Source organism: Meles meles, chromosome 20 (assembly GCF_922984935.1).
Source record: "Meles meles chromosome 20, mMelMel3.1 paternal haplotype, whole genome shotgun sequence".
Taxonomy (NCBI): domain Eukaryota; kingdom Metazoa; phylum Chordata; class Mammalia; order Carnivora; family Mustelidae; genus Meles; species Meles meles.
Window position 1 is genome coordinate 56,234,598 of NC_060085.1, and position 25,888 is coordinate 56,260,485.

Sequence of the window (25,888 nt, forward strand, 5' to 3'; positions counted from 1 at the left end):
TTACAAGCTCATTGGGGTCATGTTATGACAGCTTTACACATAAATCCAGGACAGGTCTCCATACCAATCAGAAAGAAATGAACAGCCAAGTGGCCACAGAATTCCCACAGTACCATTCAGTTTCTTCTTTGCTGACAAATCCAACCTGAAGTCTGTATTCTCTAGGGAAAGGACAGGAGAAGAAAGATACAATTTAACCTTTAAAGTTGTATTTTCCCCAATTTGGGAGAAAAAGGCACCATCGTAGTATAGACCCAGGCGAGAACGGTTCTGAAGTTCATGTCACTTGTTTATAATATGATATCATATCATCCAGAGTTTCGAAAGTGACCGTGGGGGCTTGTGGTGGGCTGCTGGGGGCAGGAGTGGATGATGTATGTGAAGAGCTAGGGTCATGGCTCTGGCCAGAGCACTGTCCTGGGTCACTCTGTGCAGGTGCGGGTCTGTTCCATGTCTGGCTACTGAAGGTACCAATTCTCTTTTGACCCACAAAATAATCTGATGGTGGAGCGAACTCAGGATCTCTCTCGGCCCGGAGAGCTGCCTGCCTCTTCGACCAGTACCCGGAGGAAAATTCTAGTAAAAATAAAAGAGAGTATTATTAGAACTGATTACAGAATCAGTTAACTTTTACCATTATTACTTTTCAATTATTATATATTATAAGTCAACTCCCATTCTCTGGAGAATAAGGATAGCAATAACATAATACAAGGTCTACGTAATGCCTACAAAAACAAAAGGAAGCAGGCTAAGAAAAGGGAATGCCTGCTACCAGATGGGGAAAGATTCGAGGAAGGCTCTGTGGAGAAGGCTGGTAGGTTCTGGAAGTATTGCCAAAAAGGCACTAAAATTGTATTTCAGAGAGTAATCTAGAAAAATCAAACCCTCAAAACATTTGCTTGACACGATGTAGGTACTTCACAACGAAACACAAACTTTGGCCTTTACTGAGTTTTGGAAGACACAAAAAGACACTTGTCCAAATCTCATTTGGTATTTCAGCTCTGCTTCCAGCAGTGGCACTAACCTAAGGCACTCACCTATTTGCCTAACTTTTACTTCAGTCGTGGCTCTCACCAGCTCATACAGCATGAGCTAATGTACTATTCTTTTTTTTTTAGATTTTATTTATTTATTTTTTAACAGAGAGAGCTTACAAGTCGGCAGAGACAGGGGGAAGCAGGCTCCCTACTGAGCAGAAGTGTCGATCCCAGGACCCAGAGATCATGACCTGAGCTGAAGGCAAAGACTTAACTCACTGAGCCACCCAGGTGCCCCTGCTAATGTCCTATTCTAATGATCTCATTTGGAGAGACATAAATCATAGCCTCCAACAAGAAGCTGCTGTGGGCACCATGGTGTATTTACAGGAAATTTTGCATGACCCAACACAACCATATGCAAATCCAAATTAATACTGTGGCACACAGACTATTTTCAACTGAACGTAAAGAAGACTGCTAAAAAACAATCTGAGGGTTTTGAAGGGGCGGGAGTGGGAAGTTGGGTGAGCCTGGTGGTGGGTATTATGGAGGACACATATTGCATGGAGCACTGGGTGTGGTGCATAAACAATGAATTCTGGTACACTGAAAAATTAAAAAAATAAAAAATTTTTTTAAAAGAGGAGACTGCCAAAAACACAGAGGACATTAAAATATCAAACCTTGTAAGATTTTCAAAAGTGGCTCTTGAGAAAGGGCATTCCAAAACTGTAAAGGCACGTGAGGGTAGCACAAAATTTAAAAAACTTCACCCAGTGCTTCTAAAAAATTGTCCCTTTGAAATGATGTATTATAGACCCTGGTCTTTTATGATCACACTTTCTAGTGGCCCTGTTTACAAATAAGCTAGTGTCTGGGTCCTAAGAAGAACTCAGCTGAAATTTCTGGAAAATTCCTTACGCCTCAAGGGACCACTGAGACTCATGAGAATCATACTGAAATGAACCAGAAAAATCTTCTGTGCAAGGCCCATCACTGGAAGGATTTACACCTTGAAGCCCACACCCCCTTACCTTTTCCTCTGTCCCACTCTCGGACATGGGGCACTCCGGGCCTGGTATCCTTCCTCTCCTGAACAATGACTTCTACTTTGCTACTCTGGGCCGCAGTACAGGCAGTTGGCACAGCCTCTGGTTCTGGTGGCAAAGGTCCAGTAACATCTGCTTCTTGCAGGGGAGTAACACATTATTATAATAAAGCTTAAAGCTACTTAAAAAATAAACATTAAACAGAACATGCTAATCTTGAGAGTAAAAGTAATAACCAGTATTTAATGAGCACCTATCATGGCCCAGGCAGTGGACTCAGTACCTTATGTTCGTGTCATTCTTGTAATAATCCTAACAAAGTCAGTATTACTATTTTATAATGTAAAATATTTTATTACTATTTTATAATGTGAAAGTAGTACTTCAATAGTACTATTTTATAAATGAGGAAAATTAAGCTCAGAAATGCCACACAAGGAGAAAGTGATAAGAGCCAGGATCCAAACCCAGGTTGGATGGATTTCAAAGTCTGCTTGACTCCCCAGACCAACTGAAGGACCAGAAATCCCCAATAACTCAACTGAAGAATCTCAGACAAAGCAAGGGGATTTAGGGTGATGAAGAGCTGAAGCACGGCAACAGGCTGCAGGCTAGTCACTTTGGTCAGATTTTTAAAGAAAATGGGTTTTTAAAAAACCACTGTGGCGGCACTTCACGTGTTGTGGAAATGACAGATGTTTAGGAGTAGAGCAAAAATAGAGAAACAGTATGCAGAGCTTAACACGTTTTGGGGACCTAGCATCATATAAAATGGCACAGATGACGGCCCAATTCCTCAGTGTTTCTGGTCTCCTTTCAGAGCTAAACTGAAGCTGTGTTCAGAATCAGAAGATGGCCAGTGGCTTGGCACAGGTTTCTGTGAGGGCTGGAGTGGCTGGCACATGCCCCTGACACCCACACACCCCCTTCTTCCTTTTGGGAACAGAACGCCCCCAGTTTCAGCCCGGGGGTGCAGCTGCCTCATTGACAGGCCATTCCCCAGTCCCTTACAGCTGCATTCAGGCCAGTGGGATGTAAATGTGTGGGTGGCATGTGCCTTTGATTCACATTCCTAAAGAAGCAGCTGGTTCCTATTCCCTTTGTCCCCTTTCCTGGGGCTGGACTGTGAACAGGTGCCAGAGAGCACGTTTCTGTGTTACAGGTAGAGCAACACTCTAGGAATGGCAGATGCAGGAAGACAGGAGGAAGCTGGGACTGGGTGACCGTCTGGAGCAAGGCTACTACCTGCTTGGAAACCCACCACCTCTAAAGCATTAAAACAAAACAGACTTCCACCTTGTGTGAGCTAGTCCAGACAGCTTAGCCCCAGACTAGGGTAACTCCTACCGTAGGCAGCAAGCCAGCAGAACAGAGCAGGTAACAGTGTTTCCACTGTGACTTTTCATGAACTGTCCAGACTCAATTCTTGTAAATCCTTTTATCTGATTTTGTGAATATACTTCTTCTTTAAAACAAATTAACGTGTAATAAACGGAAAACATACAGCCATAGCAAAAGAAACGTGTGCACAACTAAACTTCATTTTAAAACATCTCTTCTCTAAGTCTCAATTACTAAACCATGCATCCTATGAAGTAACACAATGTCCTCTTTGTTAATATTTTTGTCTATAGAAAAAGTTTCTTTGGAGTGTCACCCTGCACCACTCTGGTTATAAAAACCTGCTCCTGGCAGTACCTCAGAGGTACTCTGCTTGCTTAGAGAATAAAATGAAATGGCTCATTTCCATAGTGCCAGTCCTATTTGTTGAGATACCAATGGAACTAAAATTTTTCCTTTTGAAGGTCAGATACATGAGCCATGATATACCTCTATTTTCTTCCTCTGCTCCTTCTTCTTTTGACTTTTTCATCTTTTTTTGTCGGAGTTTAGCAAGTCTTGCTTCTAACATTGCCTTTCGCTTTTCCTTTATGTTCTCTCGTTTTGTTCTCTGATCTGTTGTCTGAATACAAAAGAGAATTAGAACATTATTTACTGTAAGCCAAATTCACAATATTTCTGTTAAAAGGGATGAAATAATTTATTTTAAAAACAGACTAAGTAATTCATTTTTCATGCCACCTCTAGGAAGCTAGGCTTGAGATCTTCAAAACACAGAGGTCCTCTTATACAAGCCCTCTGGCATGTTTTCTAAGTTTAGCGAGTGTTCACAGAGCATCCTGGAATCTTCACATTCAAGGAAACCAACCCATTCTGTTCTACTCCTTAATCCCTTAAATAAATCCCTTAAATAACTCTCTATTTTCTAACCCAGGCCACTCCAAAAGTACGATATTTAAAACATCAAAGTTACATAAGTTACTTCTGAGCAGCTATAATTTTAAAGTCTGAAACACCAAAATAGAACAGCAATTACCTTCATGAAACTGTAATAGCATACTGATAAATATTAGTGATAAAACTCTCACTATTTGCAGAAGACATGATATTATATATAGAAAACCTAAAGATGCCACCCAAAAGCTATTAGAAGAAATGGCTTCAATAAAGATGCAGAGTACAGGGGCACCTGGGTGGCTCAGGTGGTTAGATCTGCCTTCAGCTCAGATCATGATCTCATGGTCCTTGGATATAGAGTCTCACATCGGGCTCCCTGCTCAGTGGAGAGTCTGCTTCTCCCTCCCCCTCTGTCCCTCTCAGCCTGCTTGTCCTCTTTTTCTCAAATAAATAAATAAAATCTTTTTAAAAAGTTACAGGGTACAAAATTAACATAGAAAATCACGAATCGGTTGCGCTTCTATAGGCTAATTACAAACTATCAGAAAGAGAAATTAAGAAAACATTCCCATTACATCAGAAAGAATAAAATGCCTAGGAATAAATTTAACCAAGAGAAACTATAACACAATGACAAAAGAAACTGAAGACACATAAAATTAAAAAAATACAGCATGCTCATAGATTGGAAGAATTAATATTGATAAAATGTCCATATTACCCAAAGCAATCCAAAGATTCGATGCAATCTCTATCAGAATTGCAACGAATATTTTTCATAATAATAGAATAAACAACCCTAATATTTATATGGAACCACAGAAGCCCTCGAAGAGCCAAAGTATTCTTGAGAAAGAAAAACAAAAATGGAAGCATCAAGCTGCCTGATTTTGAACTATATTACAAAGCTACAGTAATCAAAACAGTATGATATTGGCATAAAAAGACACAGAGATCAGGGGAACACGAAAGGGAGCCTAGAAATAAACGCACACATATATGGTCAGTTAATTATGATAAAAGAGCCAAAATATATAACGGGAAATGGACAATCTCTTTAATAAATGGTTGGGAAACTAGGACAGCCACATGCAAAAGAATGAAACTGGACCACTATCTTACACCATACACAAAAATTAACTCAAAATGGACTAACAACTTGAACATAAGATCTGAAACTATCCAACTTCTTGAAGAAAACCTAAATAGTAAGCTCCTTAACATCAGTCTTGGCCCTGATTTCTTGGATGTGATACCAAAAGCAAAAGCAACAAAAGCAAAAATTAACATGTGGGATAACATCTAACTAACATCTAAATAAAAAGCTTCTGCACAGCAAAAGGAAACCATCAACAAAATGAAAACAACTTACTGAACGGGAGCAAATATCTGCAAATCATATTATCTGATAAGGGATTAATACCCAAAATATACCGAGAACGCATACAACACACTACTCCCACCCCCAAAAAAGTGAGAAAAACTCACAAAAACCAATCCAATTAAAAAGCAGGCAGATGGCAAAAACAAAACAAAACAAAAACCCAGATGACCTAAATAGACATTTTTCCAAAGAATACACACAGACGGCCAACAGACATATAAACAGATGATGAACATCATTAATCATCAAGAAAATGCAAATCAAAACCACAGTGAGATATCAACCTCACATCTGTTAGAATGACCATCATCAAACAAACAGAAAATAACAAGTATTGACAAAGAGATAGAAAAAAGGGAACCTTTGTGCACTGTTGGTGGGAATGCAAACTGGTATAGTCACAACAGAAAACAGTATGGAGGTTCCTCAAAAAATTAGAATGGAACTACCATATGATCCAGCAATTCCACTTCTGCATATTTATTTGAAGAAAATGAAAACACTAATTTGAAAGATATCTGCACCCCCATGTTCACTGTAGAATTATAGCCAAGATATGGTAAAAACCTAAGTGTCCATCAATGATGAATAAAGAAAAAGGCACGTGTATGCGTGTATGTGTGTGTGTGCTTATATATATATGTGGAACAGAGTATCATTCAGCTATAAAAAAGAAGGGAAGTTTGCCATTTGAACAACATGGATGGACCTTGAGAGCATTATGCTAAGTGAAATAAGTCAGACAGGAAAAGATAAATACTGTATGATCTCACTTATATGTGGAATCTAACCTCCACACCCCCAAAAATCTCAAAACATAATCTTATAGATACAGAGAACAAATTGGCAGTTGACAGAAGCTGGGGGTGGGGGGAGTGGGCAAAATGAGTGAAAGGAATCAAAAGGTATTTAAACTTCCACTTATAAAATAAACAAGTCATGTGGATATAATATAGAACATGGCAACCACAGTTAATAATACTGTAATGCATATTTGAGAATTGCTAAGAGAGTGGACCTTAAAAGTTCTCATTGCAAAAAAAAAGTTCTCATTGCAAGAAAAAAAATTTTGTACTACGCGGTGACGGATATTAACTTGGCAAAGCAGTAATCATTTCCCAATAGACACAAATACTGAATAATTATGTCGTACATTGAAACTAATAAAATGTTAGGTGTCAGTTTTATTTCAATTAAAAAGTAGGGGCACCTGGGTGGCTCAGTGGGTTAAAGCCTCTGCCTTCAGCTTGGATTATGATCTCAGGGTCCTGGGATCGAGCCCCACATCAGGCTCCCTGCTCAGCGGGAAGCCTGCCTCCCCCTCTCTCTCTGCCTGTCTCTCTGCCTACTTGTGATCTCTGTCAAATAAAGAAATAAAATCTTGAAAAAAAAAAAGTAATATCTGGTCTATGGCTATAATAATATTTATTAAATATCAGAAATACCAATCATTCGAAGTTTGTTTGACGCACTTCTGTCCATCACTGCTCTGAATATTAACTATGAAATGAATATAGCATTTTTTATTTTTTAAGATTTTATTTATTTGTCAGAGAGAGAGATACCAAATACAAGCAGGAGAAGTGGCAGGCAGAAAAAGCAGCAGACTCCCTGCTGAGCAGGGAGCCCGAAGCGGGACTTGATCCCAGGACTCTGGGATCATGACCTGAGCTGAAGGCAGGCACTTAACTGACTGAGCCACCCAGGCGTCCCTAAATATAACATTTCTTAAAAAAAAAAAAAAAAAAAAAAAAAGGCCATTCTGAGTACCAACTTAAAAAACAGATTGTGGGATGTCTGGGTGGCTCAGTCAGTTCAGCACCTGCCTTTGGTTCAGATCATAATCTCTGGGTCCTGGGATTGAGCCCCACTTCAGGCTCCTTGCTCAGCAGAGAGTCTGCTTTCCCCTCTCCGTCTGCCCCTCCCCCTACTTGTTCTCATTCTCTCTCTCTCAAACAAATAAGATCTTTACAAATTGATTTAATTAAATAAATAAATAGATTGTTTTTGTTGTGTGGTCCAACAAGAAACCAACTGCTCAAACACTGCTCAACATCAATTCTGAATTTCATTTTTACCTGTTCACGCAGCATCTCTAATGTTTTCATCTGCTTGTTTCTCAACTCTTTATCTCGAGCAAAAGCAAAATATCCAACACCAAGTTGCCGGGCCTCTGAAATAAGTCAAATTATTCAAAAGATTAGAGTTCCCTGATTAATGAATTAGACTCAGGCTAACTTTCCTACCAAAGCAAAAAGAAACACAGTGATGGGGCGACTGGGTGGCTCACTGGGTTAAGTAAAGCCTCTGCCTTCAGCTCAGGTCATGATCTCAGGGTCCTGGGATTGAGTCCTGTATCAGAATCTCTGCTCAACAAGGAGCCTGCTTCCCCTTCTCTCTTTACCTGCCGCTCTGCCTACTTGTGATCTCTCTCTGTCAAATAAATAAATAAATAAGATCTTTAAAAAAAAGAAACTCAGTGATTTCTAGCACAAGTTAGAAAAAAAAAATAGCTAAGCCAAAAAATCTCCTCCTTGTGATTAATAGACCCTCTCTTAGAAAGAAATTTCCAATATGAGTATTCTTTAGGCTATGAAGTAAACAAAGGGGATATTTTCAATTTCAAAACTGGAATCTTTTCTTTCTACGTAAGAGCTACTGCTTTATGAATATTTCCCTTTATGCTTGCCATTAGTTCACGATTAAAAAAAAAAGATTTAAAAAGCTGCAAGATGATCATACCATTTTCACGAATGTCTTCATAATGTATGGGCCCCATTGGCCTTTTCAAGGCCTCTCTTTCTTCTTCCTCCCATTGCTGGCGCTGAAGTTCTTTTCTCATATCTTCGGATAATAAGGTTTTCTCATTAGCAGGACTAACGAAACTAGCAATGGAAAAGAACAAAACTCTTTAGCTCAGAGACGTGAGACAGCAATGCTTCAGTTCAGTAGGATGTATCATGGACAAGCAACTCTAGTTGATAAAGAACACAGTTCCTTACAGAAGTTTCTGACCCAATATCACTGGGAAGTTGCAAAGAAGGTTTTCACTTTTCTTCAATCAAGCAGCCAACTTGTTACAAGAGCGCACTAGAATCTTTTCTCGGCACTTGAGACAAATCCATTTCCTTCCCACCCTGGCTCAGGGAAGGAGGAACCTGAGCCTCCTATGCATGGTCACCTGCCCAGTACTGGGGAGGCTGCATAATGTTACAGTCCAGGCACGCCTCCCGGCCTCTGTCAGACAGCTCAGGGCTTCTGCATTTCCTTCCTTGCACTGAGCCCAGGCCTATCTGAACCTGAAGGATTTGGACACGGTGCACCTTCTTCCACCATTTTCCTCATAAAAACTGCCCTCAGTGAGGGGAATTTTATTCCCTGGAGCATAGGAGCAAGCAAGTTATCTCTTCAATGTGTCTTAGCCCCTGTAGAAAAAAAATCTAGCTATAAGGCCCTTCAAAATGCAAAAATGAACAAAGAAAAAGTTAATAAGCTAACAACCTCTCTGCTCCCACTTGCTATGGGATAACCTAGTATATATTCCTAAACACCTTTCTCCACAGAGGCAAGTTTGTTGGATTGGGCTCATTCTCTATTTTTTACTCTGATATCAAATACCCTTCCAAGTAAACAGACAGAACTCCAACTCATCCATTTTGGTAGCTACACAGTATGGATGATCAACTACTCAGGTTGTCCCAAGTGTGGACTGTGTATGTACCCAGCCACAAAAGAGCACCTCAGTAGATATTTTTATATGTTAAGAAGAGAACCTCCTCATTGGACCATCAAAGATAATGAACTAAAAGCAGCCTCACTCAAAAACAATCCTTGTGTCTGCATTTCAGATCCAGGCAAAGCCTCACATATCACATACTTACAGCCTCCCTTGAAGATTTTTATCCATTTCTAGCAAATCTGGCAAATCCTTTTTCATACAGCGCCGAGATCGCCCTAAAGAATCCACATAATCCACCCTGAAATAAAAGTGAAAACATGTGAAGGCAGCTTTGTACATGACATATGTTTCCTTAAGTTAGGGAGTTGGTGCACAGTAAAAAAATTAATGTAAGCCCTCACTACCAAGAAAAACCCTCCACCTGAGAGACTATTACCACTGATAAGAAAATGCTTTTTAAAGTTGACACACAATAAACTCATTATGCCCTTTATTAAACCCTAGGTTTAGAAACTGCAGAAAATGATTGATCATGTATGTCTGATTTCAAAAATACCCCATACAGATCCCTGCTGCAACATCTCAGAACTGACTTCAATCTGGTTTAGACAATTTCACATATTTTATTAGCATCAGAAAAACTGAGCTCTGTACCATTTTCAATGTGTTCATTTTCTCAGTCTTCCCAAATTTCATTTTTTTCCTTTTATTTCTTCTAATTGGTACATTTCTTTCCAATGAGAAATTTCTCAAGTCATGATATTTTGAGGACCCATTAATTAAAGGGAAGCAAAGCAACACGCATTTTGTACTGCAAAAGCATCTTGGCGGTGGGCCAGTCTATTATCTTTTACTCTCAGTTCCTCTTTCCTCATCTTTGCCCAAACTAGACAGCCAAGGGAACCAGGCAGACGGCAAGGCAAAATGAAAGACCAACTTCCCACAACAGGAAATATGGACAGATTTTCATGGAAAACATTTTAATTGCACCATGATGCAACAGATTTTTTTTTATTGCTTAATTATGGGAAAGGAATTTCCCAGGCTTTAGCAGGGTGCTAAATACACAGAAAGGGGTCAGTACTGATAGTGCAGCTCAAGGTCAGAGTCTCACATATGTGGCTTTGCTTTTGTTGGCCATTTCTTTCCTCTTACACACGCTGATTCCAACTGTTAGCACATGATTTGAAAACAGAATGTTGGAGAATCTATTACTATTGTCCTAACGCTGCTTACCACAAGAAATAAAACCTCCAACTCCAGAAAGCAGTTTCGTTCTTCCTCCCTACCCCCAACTTTTTCTAATGAATAGAAAAAGAAAATCATCTAGCCAGATGGTCTGAGTAATTATTTACAGTATTTTTGCGGAAAGATTTTCCACCACCTGGAACTTAACTACTAAAAAGGATTTTACAAGTAGTTACAATTCTGGAGCTTAATTTAAAAACAAAAAAAGCGTTAGAACTGCTTGCAGTGCGTCTTCCTTCACCATATGGTGGCATGTGACACCTTCAATTGCCCTCCAAACTCTTCAAATCACTGACAAATTGCTTGTAATCACACAGCATTAGTAAGGGGGAAAAGAAAAAACAACATTAAACCTTTCAGAGGAGATGAGATTTCTGCTCTGAAAAGCAATCATAGGCTATTCTGTTTCTGGAGAAAGGTCTCTAAAATGTACAGATCCCATCAAAACAGAAGTGGCAAGACAGTAGTCAGCAAGTGCTCTGTGTAATCAGCAATCACGGAGCAAGCCCCAGGGAAACAATTACTTGAGGTACAAGAATAATAAAGGACGTTTTAGTCATGTCATCTTCAATGAGCTCCAAGTGGGGGAAGTTACAGCACGTGCCCATGAAACACTTCCTAACAACAGCAGGGAGGATATGAAAAGGACCCAAAGTTTGTCTCAAATCTTTTTCAGGTAATGAGGCCAGTTGTGAGCCAGTATTAAAGAAGAGGTAACACCCAAAGGAGCTGGAAGCGCATCAAAGTGCTACCGGGATCCAGGTGAGGGAGAATTCACTCACACAAAAACAATGAGGAAAAGCGTCAGTGGGAGAAACTGCATTGTACGTGCTTCTCTTTGGGTTGCTTATAGCAAGTATGCAGCCAGAAAACCTCACCCCAAGATGACTTTTTAGAAAGCAGCTAAGCAAATACCTGTTCTATCCCAATGTGAATGCTATTTCTGGACCACTGGGGACACCCCGAGTATTACAAAGATGCGGGGTCCCTGTGATCCTCAGCAGCTGTCACTGCTCTCTCACACTCATAACCCACTCCTGCCAGCAGGGCCAATGGCTGACCAAAGGTCAAATGCTGCAAACCATCCTGATGCAGTTCCTAACAAAGACCCCCATAATGAGGCTATCTGAGCCTGGAAGGGAAGATGGGCAGGCTCTGCACAGGCAGGAGGGTGGGCAGGCAGGGTTAGTCCCAGTCTTACAGTGTTAAGAAGAGAAAATCATCAAAAGGGAATTTCCATTCTGGTCTCTCATTGATGTATCGGTCTCATAAAGAAAAGACAAGTTTGGCTTCCCCATCATTCACCTACATGTAGATAAAATTCAGGATAATTTCAATAAAAATTTACCAAATGCCTGCTTATTCCCCACAAACAGCAATTTCTTGGGTAGCTTAGAATACGCTTGACTTCCTTGAAGGGAGTTGAAGGCAAAACAATCACCCATTTTACAGGTGAGGAAACCGAGTCTCAGCAAGGATGGAACCTGATCAACGTCATGTTACCACGGAAAAATGGAGCTAGTGTTACACAGGTCCAAGGTCCCCAGTGCCTACATCACACTGCGGGATAATGTCCCAGCCACAGTAAGGTTTACTGGACCAGCTTTTCTATGGACATGAACATCACCACCAGCTAGACAGTGACTCATCATGTCTGAATAATGACATGGGCAACCTGGGTAACGAAAGAACATGCTTCTGTCTAAACAACTCTTCCATGCCAATGAAACAGGTGTATTAATGCCTTTTGTACTTGGCTGTCTTGTGATTACTTCTTCTTCAGAGTTACTATTTCTACATCTGTAAATCCAACCTTAAAAGAAAGAAAACTGGGGAACAATAAGGAAAAATGGTTTGATAACATCCAAACAAATACACTTTTGGAAAATAAATACAAGTCGGGGTGCCTAGCTGGCTCAGTCGATAGAGCAAGGGACTTTTAATCTTGGGGTTGTGAGTTTGAGCCTCATGTTGGGTGTAGAGAAAAAAAAAGCGTGGTTGGGCTATGGACACTGGGGAAGGTGTGTGCTATGGTGAGTGCTATGAAGTGTGTAAACCTGGCGATTCACAGACCTGTACCCCTGGGGCTGATAATACATTATATGTTAATAAAAAAAAAATTTTTTAATTAAAAAAAAGAAAAAAAGGTAAACACAAGTCTGAGAATGTTAACATGACCAAACTGTGTCATTATCACCAACCATTCTTCACTGGGGTCCTGGGGAGGAGGTATATCTTTTTCAGAAAGATTTTCTTCATCATCGTCTCTTTCTGCTGCCTTTCTAGAATCTCTATTGGCACCAAACACCTCCATTTCTTTGTGTTTATCTATGATCTTCTGTGTGAAATCCACAAGGTACAAATCTTCCACTTCTTCATCTAAGACAGAAAAATCAATTTTCAGATTTTTTTTTTGAAGATTTTATTTATTTATTTGACAGAGAGAGACACAGTGAGAGAGGGAACACAAGCCAGGGGAGTGAGAGAGGGAGAAGCAGGCCCCCTGCCCAGCAGGGAACCCAATGCAGGGCTCGATCCCAGGACCTTGGGATCATGACCTGAGCTGAAGGCAGTCACTTAATGACTGAGCCACTCAAGTGCCCCAATTTTCAGATTTTTGACCTTGTTTTCAAAGCAGACAGAACTGCTATGAAGCGGTCACAGTCACCACTGGGTAGCCAGCCCTGGACTGTTCACTAGATGATGCATTCACTACCCTCTCCTCCCCCTGAACACTTCAAAGACACGGAGCCACCATGTACCTGACAGGGAAGCGGCAAACAGGCCATCAGAAACACAGACCACACAAAAAAGTCTTACAAGTGCTTAAAGTCTTCTGTTGACCCATCAACAGGATGAGTGAGCAATACGGTCTCAGAATGCAATTTTAAGATCAAACCATTTGATCTCAAGAGACCCGTCCACCTGGTGACATGTCAATGCAGAACTACAGTGATCATGCTGCCGGACCAGAGGAACAGACCTTTGTTGCTACGCATTCCTCCCCAATCAAGGGGCTACCCTACTTAACCCTAATTACACTGTGATGGTATGGTGTTTTAAGCGTCACTGTATAGGGTAAAGGAAGTCATCTGAATTCTTTCAACCCAACGAACAGCACCTTCAGGCAAGGCATGGTGCCAGAATCTACAGGGCACACAGAGACGTGTGGCTTGTGACCTGCCTGAGCTAATACACTGGAAGTTAAATAACACTCCATGACTTTAATTTAGTCCAGGACAGTTGATGTACTCACAATAAGGTTGATGTGAAGTTTCACTACGCTGGATTTTATAGAGCTGCTTCAGTTTTTCTGAGGACAGTATTGTGCTGTATGGGGCAGATACTATCCTAGTATCTGTTGTTAAGCCCCAGCATACAGGGCAGAATAACTGAGGCTCAAAACTCAACTTGCCCAAACACAAAGGGACGCTATGCCCATCAGAAGGTAAGCCTGCTGTTTTGGACCACATCCCCAGGCCTTTGGACCTGATCTCTAGAGTAACATTACAAGTCAAGTCTGAATCAAAAGTAAAAGACTTTAATTTTTCTTTTTTTTTTTTTTTAAAGATTTTATTTATTTATTTGACAGAGAGAGATCACAAGCAGGCAGAGAGGCAGGCAGAGAGAGAGAGAGAGAGGAGGAAGCAGGCTCCCCGCGGAGCAGAAAGCCACAAAATAACTCACATGACAAAGAGATGTACTTTCCCAGAGCAGAGTTATAAGACCACATAACAGTGAGGCCTCCTGGTTAACGGACACCCTGCTGCTTCTTAAGGAAGAAGACAGGGCCTCTCTCCTGTACCCTAGCTTTAAGAGTGCCTAACTCTCCCACACGGGGCTCAAGTGCCATGCAGGGTACATGCCTCTGCCATCCTGGAAAAGGGAGTTTGGCTCTGTGGGTAGCCAATAACCAGGGTTGCAGCCCTGCCTCTCCTGCTGCCCCACTGCCCCCTTTTCCAGTCCATTGGGCCCAGTCACACTAGTCCGTCCTGCCGACACTGGCCCACTCCTCCCTCTGCAGATCTCACCACTCTCCCCCTGCAGAATTCTTTCTCCAGCTATTCAAAGCCTTTAAGACCGTATCAGAGCCTACCTTCTCTCTAAAGACTTCCCCAAATGCCTTTTAGCAATAAAATACACACTGCCTTGTAAAATCTCTTCTACTGGGGTGCCTGAGTGGCTCAGTTGGTTATGCGTCTGCTTTCAGCTCGGGTCATGATTCCAGGGTGCTGGGATCGAGCCCCGCATCGGTCTCCCTGCTCGGCAGGGAGTCTGCTTCTCCCTCTGTTCTTCCCACTCTCTCTCTCTCTGTCAAATAAAAAAAATAAAATAAAATCTTAAAAAAAAAAAAATCTCTTTACTCCTATCTAACTGTAGACTGGGTTTTACTTTTCTGGACAGTATGAGGAAAGGGGGATCTTTTTATTATTTTAGAAGCAATTACAGGCACATCACAGAAAAAACAAAAAACAGAGACAAGGAAACATAACTTCAACACCGTGTATACCCATAACTCCTCCTAATCTTTTTTAACATAGCTATAATAGTTTGTAATGGTAGTCTCTTTGGACCTCGTTTCCTACCTTTCTTCTGCACCACTGGTCTCCATTGATGATGACCCCCTTGAGGGCAGAGGCAGAGAATCTTGTTTGTTCGCTCGCTCAGAGCACCTAACATAGTCTGGTACACACTGGGCAATCAACAATTATTGCGGATTTTCTGGTCTCGCCAGCACAGAAAGTAATCTGTATTATTCCTTAAATTTCCTCCCCGTTCTTATGGTTATTCTAACAAATAACAAAATATTACAGGGCTGTATGAGTTACAGAAAATAGAGAAGTATAGGGCGCCTGGGTGGCTCAGTGGGTTGAGCCGCTGCCTTCGGCTCAGGTCATGATCTCAGGGTCCAGGGATTGAGTCCCGCATCGGGCTCTCTGCTCAGCAGGGAGCCTGCTTCCTCCTCTCTCTCTGCCTGCCTCTCTGCCTACTTGTGATCTCTCTCTGTCAAATAAAAAAAAAAAAAAAAAATCTAGAAAATAGAGAAGTATAAATAAATTATTGTATTTACCTATAAAGTCTCCTTTAGTCATTTTTTCATATAATTTGGCTTTTTCTTCCAATTTCTCCCTAGGAGAAAAAAAATACAAGTATTAGAAATGGTCCAACACCTGCCATTCCTGCTAAGGCTGCCTGACTGTGACACCCTGCACCAGAGAAGCCCAGTCTGATGGTGTGGCAGCTGTAACTTGAGCTGACCACTCTGCCTTAAGGGGATCCTCAGACCCAGTGACGCCTGATTTGCCGACTAAATGTCAGACCCATGTTTCTCTTATTCATGACTGTATCCCAGGGCCTAAAACAACACCTGGCACAAGTTCTCAATCAGTACCTGAAAATAAATAATGAAGTAAGATTCCAGATGCAAATGCCAAGTGCAAACTGAATTAAATACCAAAAAAAAAGGAGATATTTAAACAAAAACATTTTCTATATACAACCTTCTAAACAGATCACCAATTCAATGTAAACTCTTTGCATTACTGTTTTCAGACAAGGGTCCCTGATCATCTATGGCTTATCAGGCTTCTCTAAGGGAGCTAAAGACCAATTTCTTATAAATCTCTTAAAAATACAATACCTGACAAATGAGTGATCTGAAGGGGCACTTGCACCCCAATGTTTATAGTAGCAATGTCCACAATAGCCAAACTATGGAAAGAGCCCAGATGTCCATCAGATGAATGCATAAAGATGTGGTATATATACACAATGGAATACTATGCAGCCATCAAAAGAAATGAAATCTTGCTGTTTGCAATGACGTGGATAGAACTAGAGGGTTATTATGCTAAGCAAAATAAGTCAATCAGAGAGAGACAATTACCATATGATCTCACTCATGGGTAGAATTTAAGAAATAAAACACAATCATAGGAAAGAGAGGAAAAAATAAAAAAAAGAGGGGCGCCTGTGTGGCTTGGTGGGTTGGGCCTCTGCCTTCGGTTCTGGTCATGATCTCTGGGTCCTGGGATCGAGCCCTGCATCGGGCTCCCTCCTCGGCAGGAGGCCTGCTTCCCCCTCTCTCTCTCTGCCTACTTGTGATCTCGCTCTGTGAAATAAATAAATAAAATCTTTTAAAATATATATATATACCATTTTAAAAAAAAAAGAAAGAAAGCAAGTGAGGCAGAGTAAAGAGGAGGAGGGAATGAGCACGATATGTTCAAGCAGAGACCAGAGCTGTGGAGGATGTTGAGCACAGGAGAGAGGGGCACAAAATAAGGACTGAGAAAGGCAGGTACATCAACACGTGAGAAAGGATATGGAGTCTGGATACAGTGTAACTGAAGATGGCAGGAGAGTCTACAAGTGAGTAATGGAGATCAAGGAAGATGTCCGGAGAAATGGCCACTGGATTTAGTGGATGAGGAAGTCATTAGAGACTTCAAAGAAAAATTTCTTCAGTAAGAAAGATGGAATTCAGAAGGCAAGAGTATGAAATACGTATCTGCAACCACTAGGTGCCAGACACTACATATCTCCTTTAATCCCCTCAAGAGCTCCACGAGCTGAGTAGAAACCACTTCACTTCATAGATAAGAAAATTTTCAATGGAGAAGTAACTTGCCTAAGGCCTTATACCCTTCTGGAACTGCCCCTGTCTGTTCTGAGCTCCAGGAGACGCCGAAGTCCTGCCAGGGAAAGACTTGACTCCTCACAAGTGCAGAGAAGCCAAAGTATTACATTAACAGGTCACTGGACAGAAAAAATCGTAGCAAAGTATCTGGGAAAACATTTACAAATGTATAAATGAAACTTTACCTTTCAACAAATTAGATTTCTGAGAATATGTCCAGGAGGTGAGAAAGATGTCTCAAAAATTAATATACCCCAAGTCTGCTGGGAATAGGTCAATGCAAAGAAAAACAGTGTCCCAAATGTGCTAATATTGTCTCTTTTCTTCAGACCCAGAAGAGCTGAGCAACCTTAGCGACCACTGTTTACAACTGCAGTTTTTATTATGCAATAAATCAAAAGCACATGAGTCATGACAGATATTAAAACTTGGATTCTCAGAGTGCCTGGGTGGCTCAGTGGGTTAAGCCTCTGCCTTCGGCTCAGGTCATCTCAGGGTCTTGGGATCAAGCCCCATATCACGCTCTCTGCTCAGCAGGGAGCCTGCTTCCCCTCTCTCTCTGCCTGCCGCTCTGCCTACTTGTGATCTTTCTGTCAAATAAATAAATTAAATTAAATTAAAAAAAGAAGAACAGGGGCGCCTGGGTGGCTCAGTGGGTTAAAGCCTCTGCCTTCCGCTCAGGTCATGATCCCAGGGTCCTGGGCTCGAGCCCCACATTGAGCTCTCTGCTCAGCAGGGAGCCTGCTTCCCCCATTCTCTCTGCCTGCCTCTCTACCTACCTGTGATCTCTATCCGATAAATAAATAAAATCTTAAAAAAAAAAAAAGAACAACAAAGATGATCATTTCATTTAAAAAAAAACAACTTGGGATTCTCTCTAAATCGCGGGTGATCTCTATCCGATAAATAAATAAAATCTTAAAAAAAAAAAAGAACAACAAAGATGATCATTTCATTTAAAAAAAAACAACTTGGGATTCTCTCTAAATCGCGGGTGACACTGCAAATAAGGGAGAGTTCTTCTTTACAGAGGAATGCCAGTTAATAAATGGAATGAAAATAAAGATAAAGATGGAATCAAAGAATTAGAAAAATCATCCCTTAGAAATCACCAATGTCATATCTATGTGGAAATATGCTGGTGAACAAGATATTCATAATCTCAGTTTCCCTCCTTAGATTATTAATTACAAACGGGGAAGGGCACCTTTACAGTGGAAAAATCTAGCAGGCCTATCTTAACCAAGTGATCAAACTTCATCACCAACAACTCAAACTGACACTGTGAACCTCCTACTGTGATCCAATAGGAAGAACACATCATATACATTTTATTCTTAACCAAAAACAGTTAATGTGACTGTCATCATACACTGCAGAGCCACAGGCCTGGACTCTTCAAGAACAGCAATGGGATAACAGACAACAAAAAGGCCTGGGAATTAGTCTAGATTAAAGGAGACTAAAGAAATACACCATCCGGGGTGCTTGGCTGGCTTAGTTAGAGGAGTGTACAATTCTTGATCTCAGGGTTGTGAGGTTGTGAGTAATCTAGAGATTACTAAAGAAAAAAATAAATTAACTTAAAAAAAAGAGAAAGTCATGCTATAAGCAAAATTTCTCCCCCTTAAAAGAGAAAAATAAGGAAAAATATGAAAACTAAATGCAATGTGCAATCTTTGAATTCTGGATTAAATTAAAAAAACAAAACAAAACTATGAAGGACTTAATTGTACCAGGATAACTGGTGAACTCTGCCTATAGACCATAAAATAGGTAATATTATTTTATTAGTATTAAATTTCATGGGTATGATAGCATTATTGTAGTGATGTAGGACAACGTCCTTGTTCTTGGGAGATATATTGCAAAATATTTTGAGACCAAGTATCATGATGTTTAGCAAAGTTTCTCTATGTACACATTCACCAAGACAGGGGAGAGAGAGCGAAGCAAAAGCAAGCGTGGACGAACATTAACTGGTGGACTCAGGTAAAGACTATTAGAAGATTCACCATGCTCTTCTTTCAATTATTTTGTTGCTTTCAAGTTTTCCAAAATAAAAAGGGGGATAATTTAGTTTCTAAATGCTATTGTAATATTACCTAGTAGCCCAGAGCCACACCATCAGTGGACACTTCTTAAACACTTGATGACCATCTTAGTGCCTAATAAAGGCTCAAAGTGGGACTCTTGTTTCATCTTTCGGACTGAGGTTATGTCTTTTCTTCTTATAAGACTACAAACACAAAAAAAAAAAAAAAAAAAAGACTACAAATACATCTGCAAATTATATTATTTTCAGAGTCTATTTTATATTTATAGAGCATTTGGCTGAAAAAATGACGAAATTAAAATTGTTAACCCGGAAGATTAAAAGTGGAACTCTCACTTCTCTGCTTGGGTAGCCTCAGAGGCAACTACAGTTAGCAGAACTTAACTTTACCTTGCTTTGTCTAAAGTCTTCTGTTCCTCGATCTTCTGTTCTGTATCCTTCTCAGCTCGATTTGAAACTCCTGCATTCTGCTTGCTCCAGATACTCGGTTTCTGCAGCATATTTATTTAAAAAGACAAAACAGAACCAAGTGATTGCAAAAAAATCTCTACTTACACATCAGAAGAAAAACGATTAACCTTACGAATCAATGAGGAAAACTAGATCTGACAGCCAACTTCTGTCATGCAGATAGAACATACAAGGAAAAGCTAGTGCTGAAAAAAAAAAGCCCTGAATTATATAAAGAATTCCTTTACACGACTACAGTTACTTATCTTTTATCTCCTGAATGATTACAACTTAATTCAATAGATTAATAGAAGTGATAAATACCATAACCTAGTCACAACTCTTAAAGACCCTGATATTTTCTGCTCTATTACTGTATCATCTAATTGTTTATGTTTGTATTAATAATACCTATACAGCTGATATTTCATGAGAATGTACACAAACTACTAATTAAAACACGCACTCTTGCAAAAGAAGTGCTGCGTAATTACAGTATCATAATGTGCTTTTAAATGCTCTAATTTCTACTTTAATATAAAACATTTTATGCAGATGTTCAGCTACCAGGGATTTTCTCTTAATTTTTATATGTAGCAGAGAAGGACATTTTCAAAAAACCTAGGTATGGTATAATTTCCCCATGTTTGGAATTAATGGAGGTAACTAGATCTTATTTTTACCTTATTAGTTGTTTTTGGTTTTCCCAAAACTCCGGAATCTTTTAGAAGTTTTTCTTGTTTGAATTCTTCTTGCTTTCGGAAGAGTTCAGCCTTAAGGTCTACCAACTAGAATAAAAACAGTGAGCAAACATTTAGTTAATTCTAATGAGTGACTAGATTTCCAAATTATTGTAATTCTCAAAGCAAAATTTAAAGTTCCTATAAATGCACAAAAATGGATACAAAATTAAATGTCTGTGAATGCATAATCCAGTACAAAATAAAACCAAGTCCTACAGCATTCCACTTCTCTTGGTAATGTATTTCTACCCTAACCTTCAATACTGGGCTAAGGGGAAGGTGATTAAGCAAAGTAAATGAAGTCTGCACTTGTTAGATTCAGACTGAACTAATAACTTTAAGGGGCACCTGCGTGGCTCAGTCGGTTAAACAGCTGCCTTCGGCTCGGTCATATCCCAAGGTGCTGGGATCGAGTCCCACATCAGGTTCCTTGCTCAGCGGGAAGCCTGCTGTTCCCCCTGCTTGTGCTTTCTCTCTGACAAACAAATTATTTAAAAAAAAAAATGAACTAACAACTTTAAATACCTTCTCTATGCCTGACATTGTACTTGGCTTTTTTATATTGTAACCTCATTTAATCATCACAATTTATTATTTCTGCAGAAAAATATCTTTGTTCATCAACTATCTGAGCACTAAAGAGCAGGATACAAACATGAAATAGACACTCTCCTGCCTCAAAGAGTTACAACCTAATTTAAAAAAAAAAAAAAAAAAAAAGGTAACTTATAATACCAGTAAAATGTAATAAATGACTTTAAGAGTGGAAGAAAACAGGGACACCTGACTGGCTCAGTGGGTGAAGCATGAGACTCTCGATCTTGGGTTGTGAGTTCCAGCCTCACATTGTGTGTAGAGATTACTTAAAAATAAAATCTTTAGAAAGGTGGGGTGGTGGTGGTGGTGGAAGAAAAAGCACAGAAGTTCAGCTACAGGGGCATTTCCTTCTGTCCACAGTGATCAGAGACAGCCTTGAGCCAGCCTTAAACGATAGGCGAGGGGCGTGTGACCGGCTCAGTCAGAAGAATGTACAACGCCTAGATCTCAGGATCATGAGTTCGAGGCCCATGTTGGGTGTAGAGATTACTTAAATAAAGAAACTTTAAAAAAATAGGCAAGATTTCAACAGTTAGAAATAAAGTGGACTGAGTGAATGAGAAGAGCTCCAAGTTCATGTATGTTCTAGAAACTGTAAGTTTGGTTGAATCACTGGGTTCAAAAACTGGAAAGACCAGGGCAAAAGGAACAGGGCTCTTGGGTGAATGTCCATGCCTACCTCTCACTTATACCAATCACCACTGCCTACTCTGCAAAGAAATACAAAATGCCAGTTCCTTTTTTAAAGGTCCGGATACAGCTCCCTATAAATCAGATACTTATAGAACCCAGCATCACAGACTGACTTTTAAGGGAAATCAAAATGGCTGAGTTCAATGATTTCTATTTTGGAAGACACCAACTTAAAAGCAGCCTTGGCAGGGATTTAATAATGCTAAGGGCAGTTTCATCCTAAGACCTAATACCCTAAGTTTCTAAACACAAAATCTTTGGTTCCTTCTTCTGAGCCTTCTTAACTGCAACAATTTTATAGCCACACATTTTCCTCTTCTATGACCTTTTGAATTTTAAAAGGAAGATGCTCTGGAAACTGTCCACTTCCAGATGGCATTTCTACTCTGGTTATTGCTTATTTTAACCTGTCAGATAGAATAACCTTAATATTTATAGCTTTTTGGTTCCTTATGCTGAACCATAATAACCCGTACTAATTCTCAATATGAGACAAGAAAAAGAGACTCAAATATTGGGACACGTATTAGTTCTCCTTTGCACTCCTTTTGCATCCTAATACTTTGCAGTAAACTGAAGATTAACTCAAATATTAGGCAATTTGCTCTGATGTAACAGAAAAGGCAATAGCTTTGGTGAGGAACAGCCTGAGTGCACCAGTTCTTTTGCTAAGAATTCTGGGGACGCCTGGGTGGCTCAGTTGGTTAAGTGGCTGTCTTCGGCTCAGGTCATGATCCTAGAGTCCCATATCGGGCTCCTTGCTCGGCGGGGAGCCTGCTTCTCCCTCTGCCTCTGCCTGCCTCTCTGCCTACTTGTGATCTTTCTCTCTCTGTCTCTCTCTCTGACAAATAAATAAATAAAATCTTAAAAAAAAAAAAAGAATTCTGTATGTAAGCTGGGAAAAGCCACCTCCTTTACTGGGCCTCAAATTTATCAGCTATAAAACACGGATATTAATAGCCCCTACTCCCTAATGCAGCTGGGAGGATTCAATGAGATAGTGCACAGAAACGTACTCGAGCAGGTTTTCTCCCTAGAAGTAGCTAATTTAACAAAACTGCTTACATCCTGCTAGACCTTACAACCCGCAGGCACTGCAACCTATGGGTGCATTCACACTGTTTGGTTCCTGGTCGGGACGCTGGGCGCTCTCGGATCCCCGGGAATAAGTCACCCTCCCTCATGTTCTGGGAGGCCCCTTCTAGTCCGTGGAGTGGAAAGGAAAGGCGGTTTGTGTCTGTACAGCAAGCACAGCGGGAGACAGGACTGGCAAGGAGGCCTGGCCGGGTGGCCGCAGGGGGAAGGCAGGGACACTCTTCAACAGGAAAAGACACCAGGTTCAGGTCAGTATCTAAAGAGGGAATCCTGGTCCTGTATCCGAGGGGAGAAGCCAAGTACCGGGTCCTGTAAGTAAGAAAGTTGGCCCGAGTCCCCAACCGAGAAAGGCCAGGTCCGGGTTCCTGTTTGAGGGAAGGCCAGGTCTGGGTCTCCCGAGTGAAGAAACAAGGTCGAGATTCTTGTCTACTGGAGAGGAGAACTCGGAGCCCCGTAGCATCATCTGTACCCGCACTCACCGAGGAGGCCGTAACATCCAAAGGCTTTTTCCTCCGGTCCATCCTGCCGCCAGCGTGCCTCAGCAAAACGCTAGACCCTGCACTGTCTCCCGCAGGCCTCAAATGCCTGCGTTCCGCACAACCGGAAGAGTCTGTAATAATAGCGACGATAAGGATGCGACGCTGGCGCCATCTTGGAAAGGTCAGATGTTGTGCGTATTGTGCCTGCCACCATTTTGAGAGAGTCAAAGAATGGCCAGTGTTAAGGCCGTCTTGAAAGAGAAAGGATAACAAGAGTTAGTGTTGGCGCCATCTTGAGAAGGGCGGAATGTCGCTTCCGGAGCAATGGGCGCCATCTTGAGTGGGGCGGATTGGGTGTTGGGGTGGCGCCATCTTGGGGAGGGAGTAGTGACCACAAATACTCATCGTGGTGAAAAGAAAGGCGGGTTGGTAGGACTGGAAAGATCTAAATGCCTTTTGAAGACCTGCAGTATGACTGGCACTGTTTGGTGCTTCTCATACGTTAATTTATTTAATTCTCATAAGAACCATATGTGATTATATTATACAGGATTATTATATTAATCTTGGTAGAAATAACTAATAATAGGTAACATTAATATAGTGCTTACTACGTGCCACTTTACATATTTTAGCTGGTAAGAACATGAACTCCAGAGACGAGTTTCCTGGTTTCCAATTGCACTTACTGGCTATGTGACTTTGGGAAAGTTACTTAACTTCTCTGTGCCTCAATTTCCAAATGGGAATAAAACAGTATCTACTTCATGGAATTTAATGAGAATGAAATAAGTTAAATGAGCTAGTGTTGGAAAAATATTAACGATCGTATTAGACAGCTTAACAACCCCTGGTCAAAGGGGTCCATCTTTTAATGTCCAAAACCTCTGAATATGTTACGTCTGTGGCAAAAGGGAATTTGCAGCCATGATTAAATTAAAGATCTTAAGATAGGTAGATTATCTGGATGGGCCCAATGTAATCAAAGGGATCCTTATAAGGGAGGCAGAAGGATCAAAGACCACATGCTAGGGAATCCAGGCAGGCTCTAGAAGGAAAAGAAGTCCTCTTCCAGAACCTCCAGGAGCATAGCACCATGACCCCTAGGTTTTAGCCTTGTAGTGATTCTGCACCCCAGTTCAGTGTGTGCAGGTGTTCCCACACCACCAAGCAATTCTCCAGTGACAGCTGTGTCCTACAATTCAACTCAATTCTGACATCTAACTGGAGATAGCCTCAGATCCCATAGGTTAAGGGCTCAGGCCTACAGCCTCAGATCCCATAAGTTAAGGGCTCAGTCCTACAAGGGTGCCGTCACTTCAGATACCGATTCCAAGTCCTGGCTGTCACCTGTGCTTCCAAATTGGAGATTTCAATGAACCCCTCCTTGGGTTTGATTGATTTATTAGAGCAGCACACAGGGCTCAGAGAAACATTACTAGATTACTGGTTTATATTATAAGAGGATGTAATTCAAGAACAGCCAGATGGAAGAGATAAACTAAGACAAGGTATGTGGGAAGGGGGATGGAGATCCCTTGCCCTCTTTGAGAAAGCTACAAATCTCCACAAATCTTTACATGCTCACAAACCTGGAAGCTCTCCGAAATCTGCCTTTTTTTAGAGGATTTTATGGAGACTTCATTACATAGGCATGACTGATTAGATCATTGGTCATTAGTGATTGAACTCAATCTCCAGCCCCTCTCCCCTCCACGGAGGTCAGGTGGGACTGAGCATTCCAACCCTCTAATCATACCTGGGATTATGGTTCTCCAAGCAACCAGCCCAGATCTTTCAGCGCTTTCCAAAAGTCACTCATCAACATAACAAAAGACTCCTTTATTGCTGTCTTCCCTTAGGAAATTCCAAGGGTTTAGGAGCTCTGTGCAAGGAACTGGGCTGAAGACCAAATGTATATGTATTATAAATCACAATATCACACTTTGTAAGGCTCATTTCAGACTTCCGACCTCCAAAACCATAGGAGAATTTATGTTGTTTTAAGCCACTAAATCTGTGGTAATTCATTATGAAATGGCTTAAAAGCACAAAATTGAACAAAAATCAAAATGGCTGCACTAATGCTTCAGCGAGGCTTAATTTTAAACTAAACAATCTTTTCTTCTCTTCCCCAAACCTCCCCTCCTCCCTTCTTAGCTTTTTTGTTTCAGGAACCCCGTATCACCCCCGAAGACATGACAAATGAGGCTGGCGGCACATACACAATTCCTGTCAAAACCAGCTAGATCCTGATTTCCCTAGAAAACACCTCAGCCCAGATCCTTTGGGAGGGCTTGCAGTTTTGAAGGCCTTAGCCTGCTGCAGCCTCCTTTGCCTGGCAAAGCAATAAAGCTGTCGTTCCTCTTAACCCCAAACTCTCCATGCGTTCTATTTTGGCTCTGGGGCTCTGAGGTCCGTTTTCGACAACAGCTACCACAGGAATCTGATAGAAATGATGAGTTTAGCAGTAGCATTGGTGGATGTCAGGCACGTGTGTAATTCTTTTCATGGGTTATCTATCCGGCTTAATCCTTGGAATAATCCCAGA

At 40.9% G+C, this 25,888-nt stretch overlaps 1 protein-coding gene across 3 annotated transcripts; it reads right to left on the bottom strand.

Moving 5' to 3' along the window:
- Nucleotides 1–23,599, bottom strand: CCDC174 (coiled-coil domain containing 174). Of its 3 annotated transcripts, none has more exons than XM_045991867.1 (11): nt 23,338–23,599; nt 20,414–20,518; nt 19,671–19,771; nt 15,656–15,714; nt 12,786–12,963; nt 9,539–9,634; nt 8,400–8,542; nt 7,736–7,830; nt 3,866–3,998; nt 2,021–2,167; nt 1–576 (listed from the first exon to the last, which is right to left on the bottom strand). In XM_045991867.1, the coding sequence occupies exons 1-11, from the start codon at nt 23,377–23,379 to the stop codon at nt 278–280; spliced, it is 1,398 nt and encodes a 465-aa protein (XP_045847823.1). In that variant the 5' UTR covers nt 23,380–23,599; the 3' UTR covers nt 1–277. The 3 variants fall into 3 exon arrangements, with proteins under 3 accessions (XP_045847823.1, XP_045847822.1, XP_045847821.1); XM_045991866.1 differs by having other exon boundaries at nt 2,021–2,170; XM_045991865.1 differs by having other exon boundaries at nt 2,021–2,173; nt 23,338–23,597.
- Nucleotides 23,600–25,888: the final 2,289 nt, after the last annotated feature.

What these genes read in the sequence shown, in the direction of transcription:
- CCDC174 (XM_045991865.1), bottom strand. Translation starts at nt 23,379, where the DNA reads ATGGACCGGAGGAAAAAGCCTTTGGATGTTACGGCCTCCTCG. An exon ending in TGGATGTTACGGCCTCCTCG is followed by an intron (nt 20,519 to 23,337) that starts GTGAGTGCGGGT and finishes TTTTTATTCTAG; the next exon opens with TTGGTAGACCTTAAGGCTGA. An exon ending in CAGGACCCCAGTGAAGAATG is followed by an intron (nt 9,635 to 12,785) that starts GTTGGTGATAAT and finishes CTTTTATTTCAG; the next exon opens with GGTGGATTATGTGGATTCTT.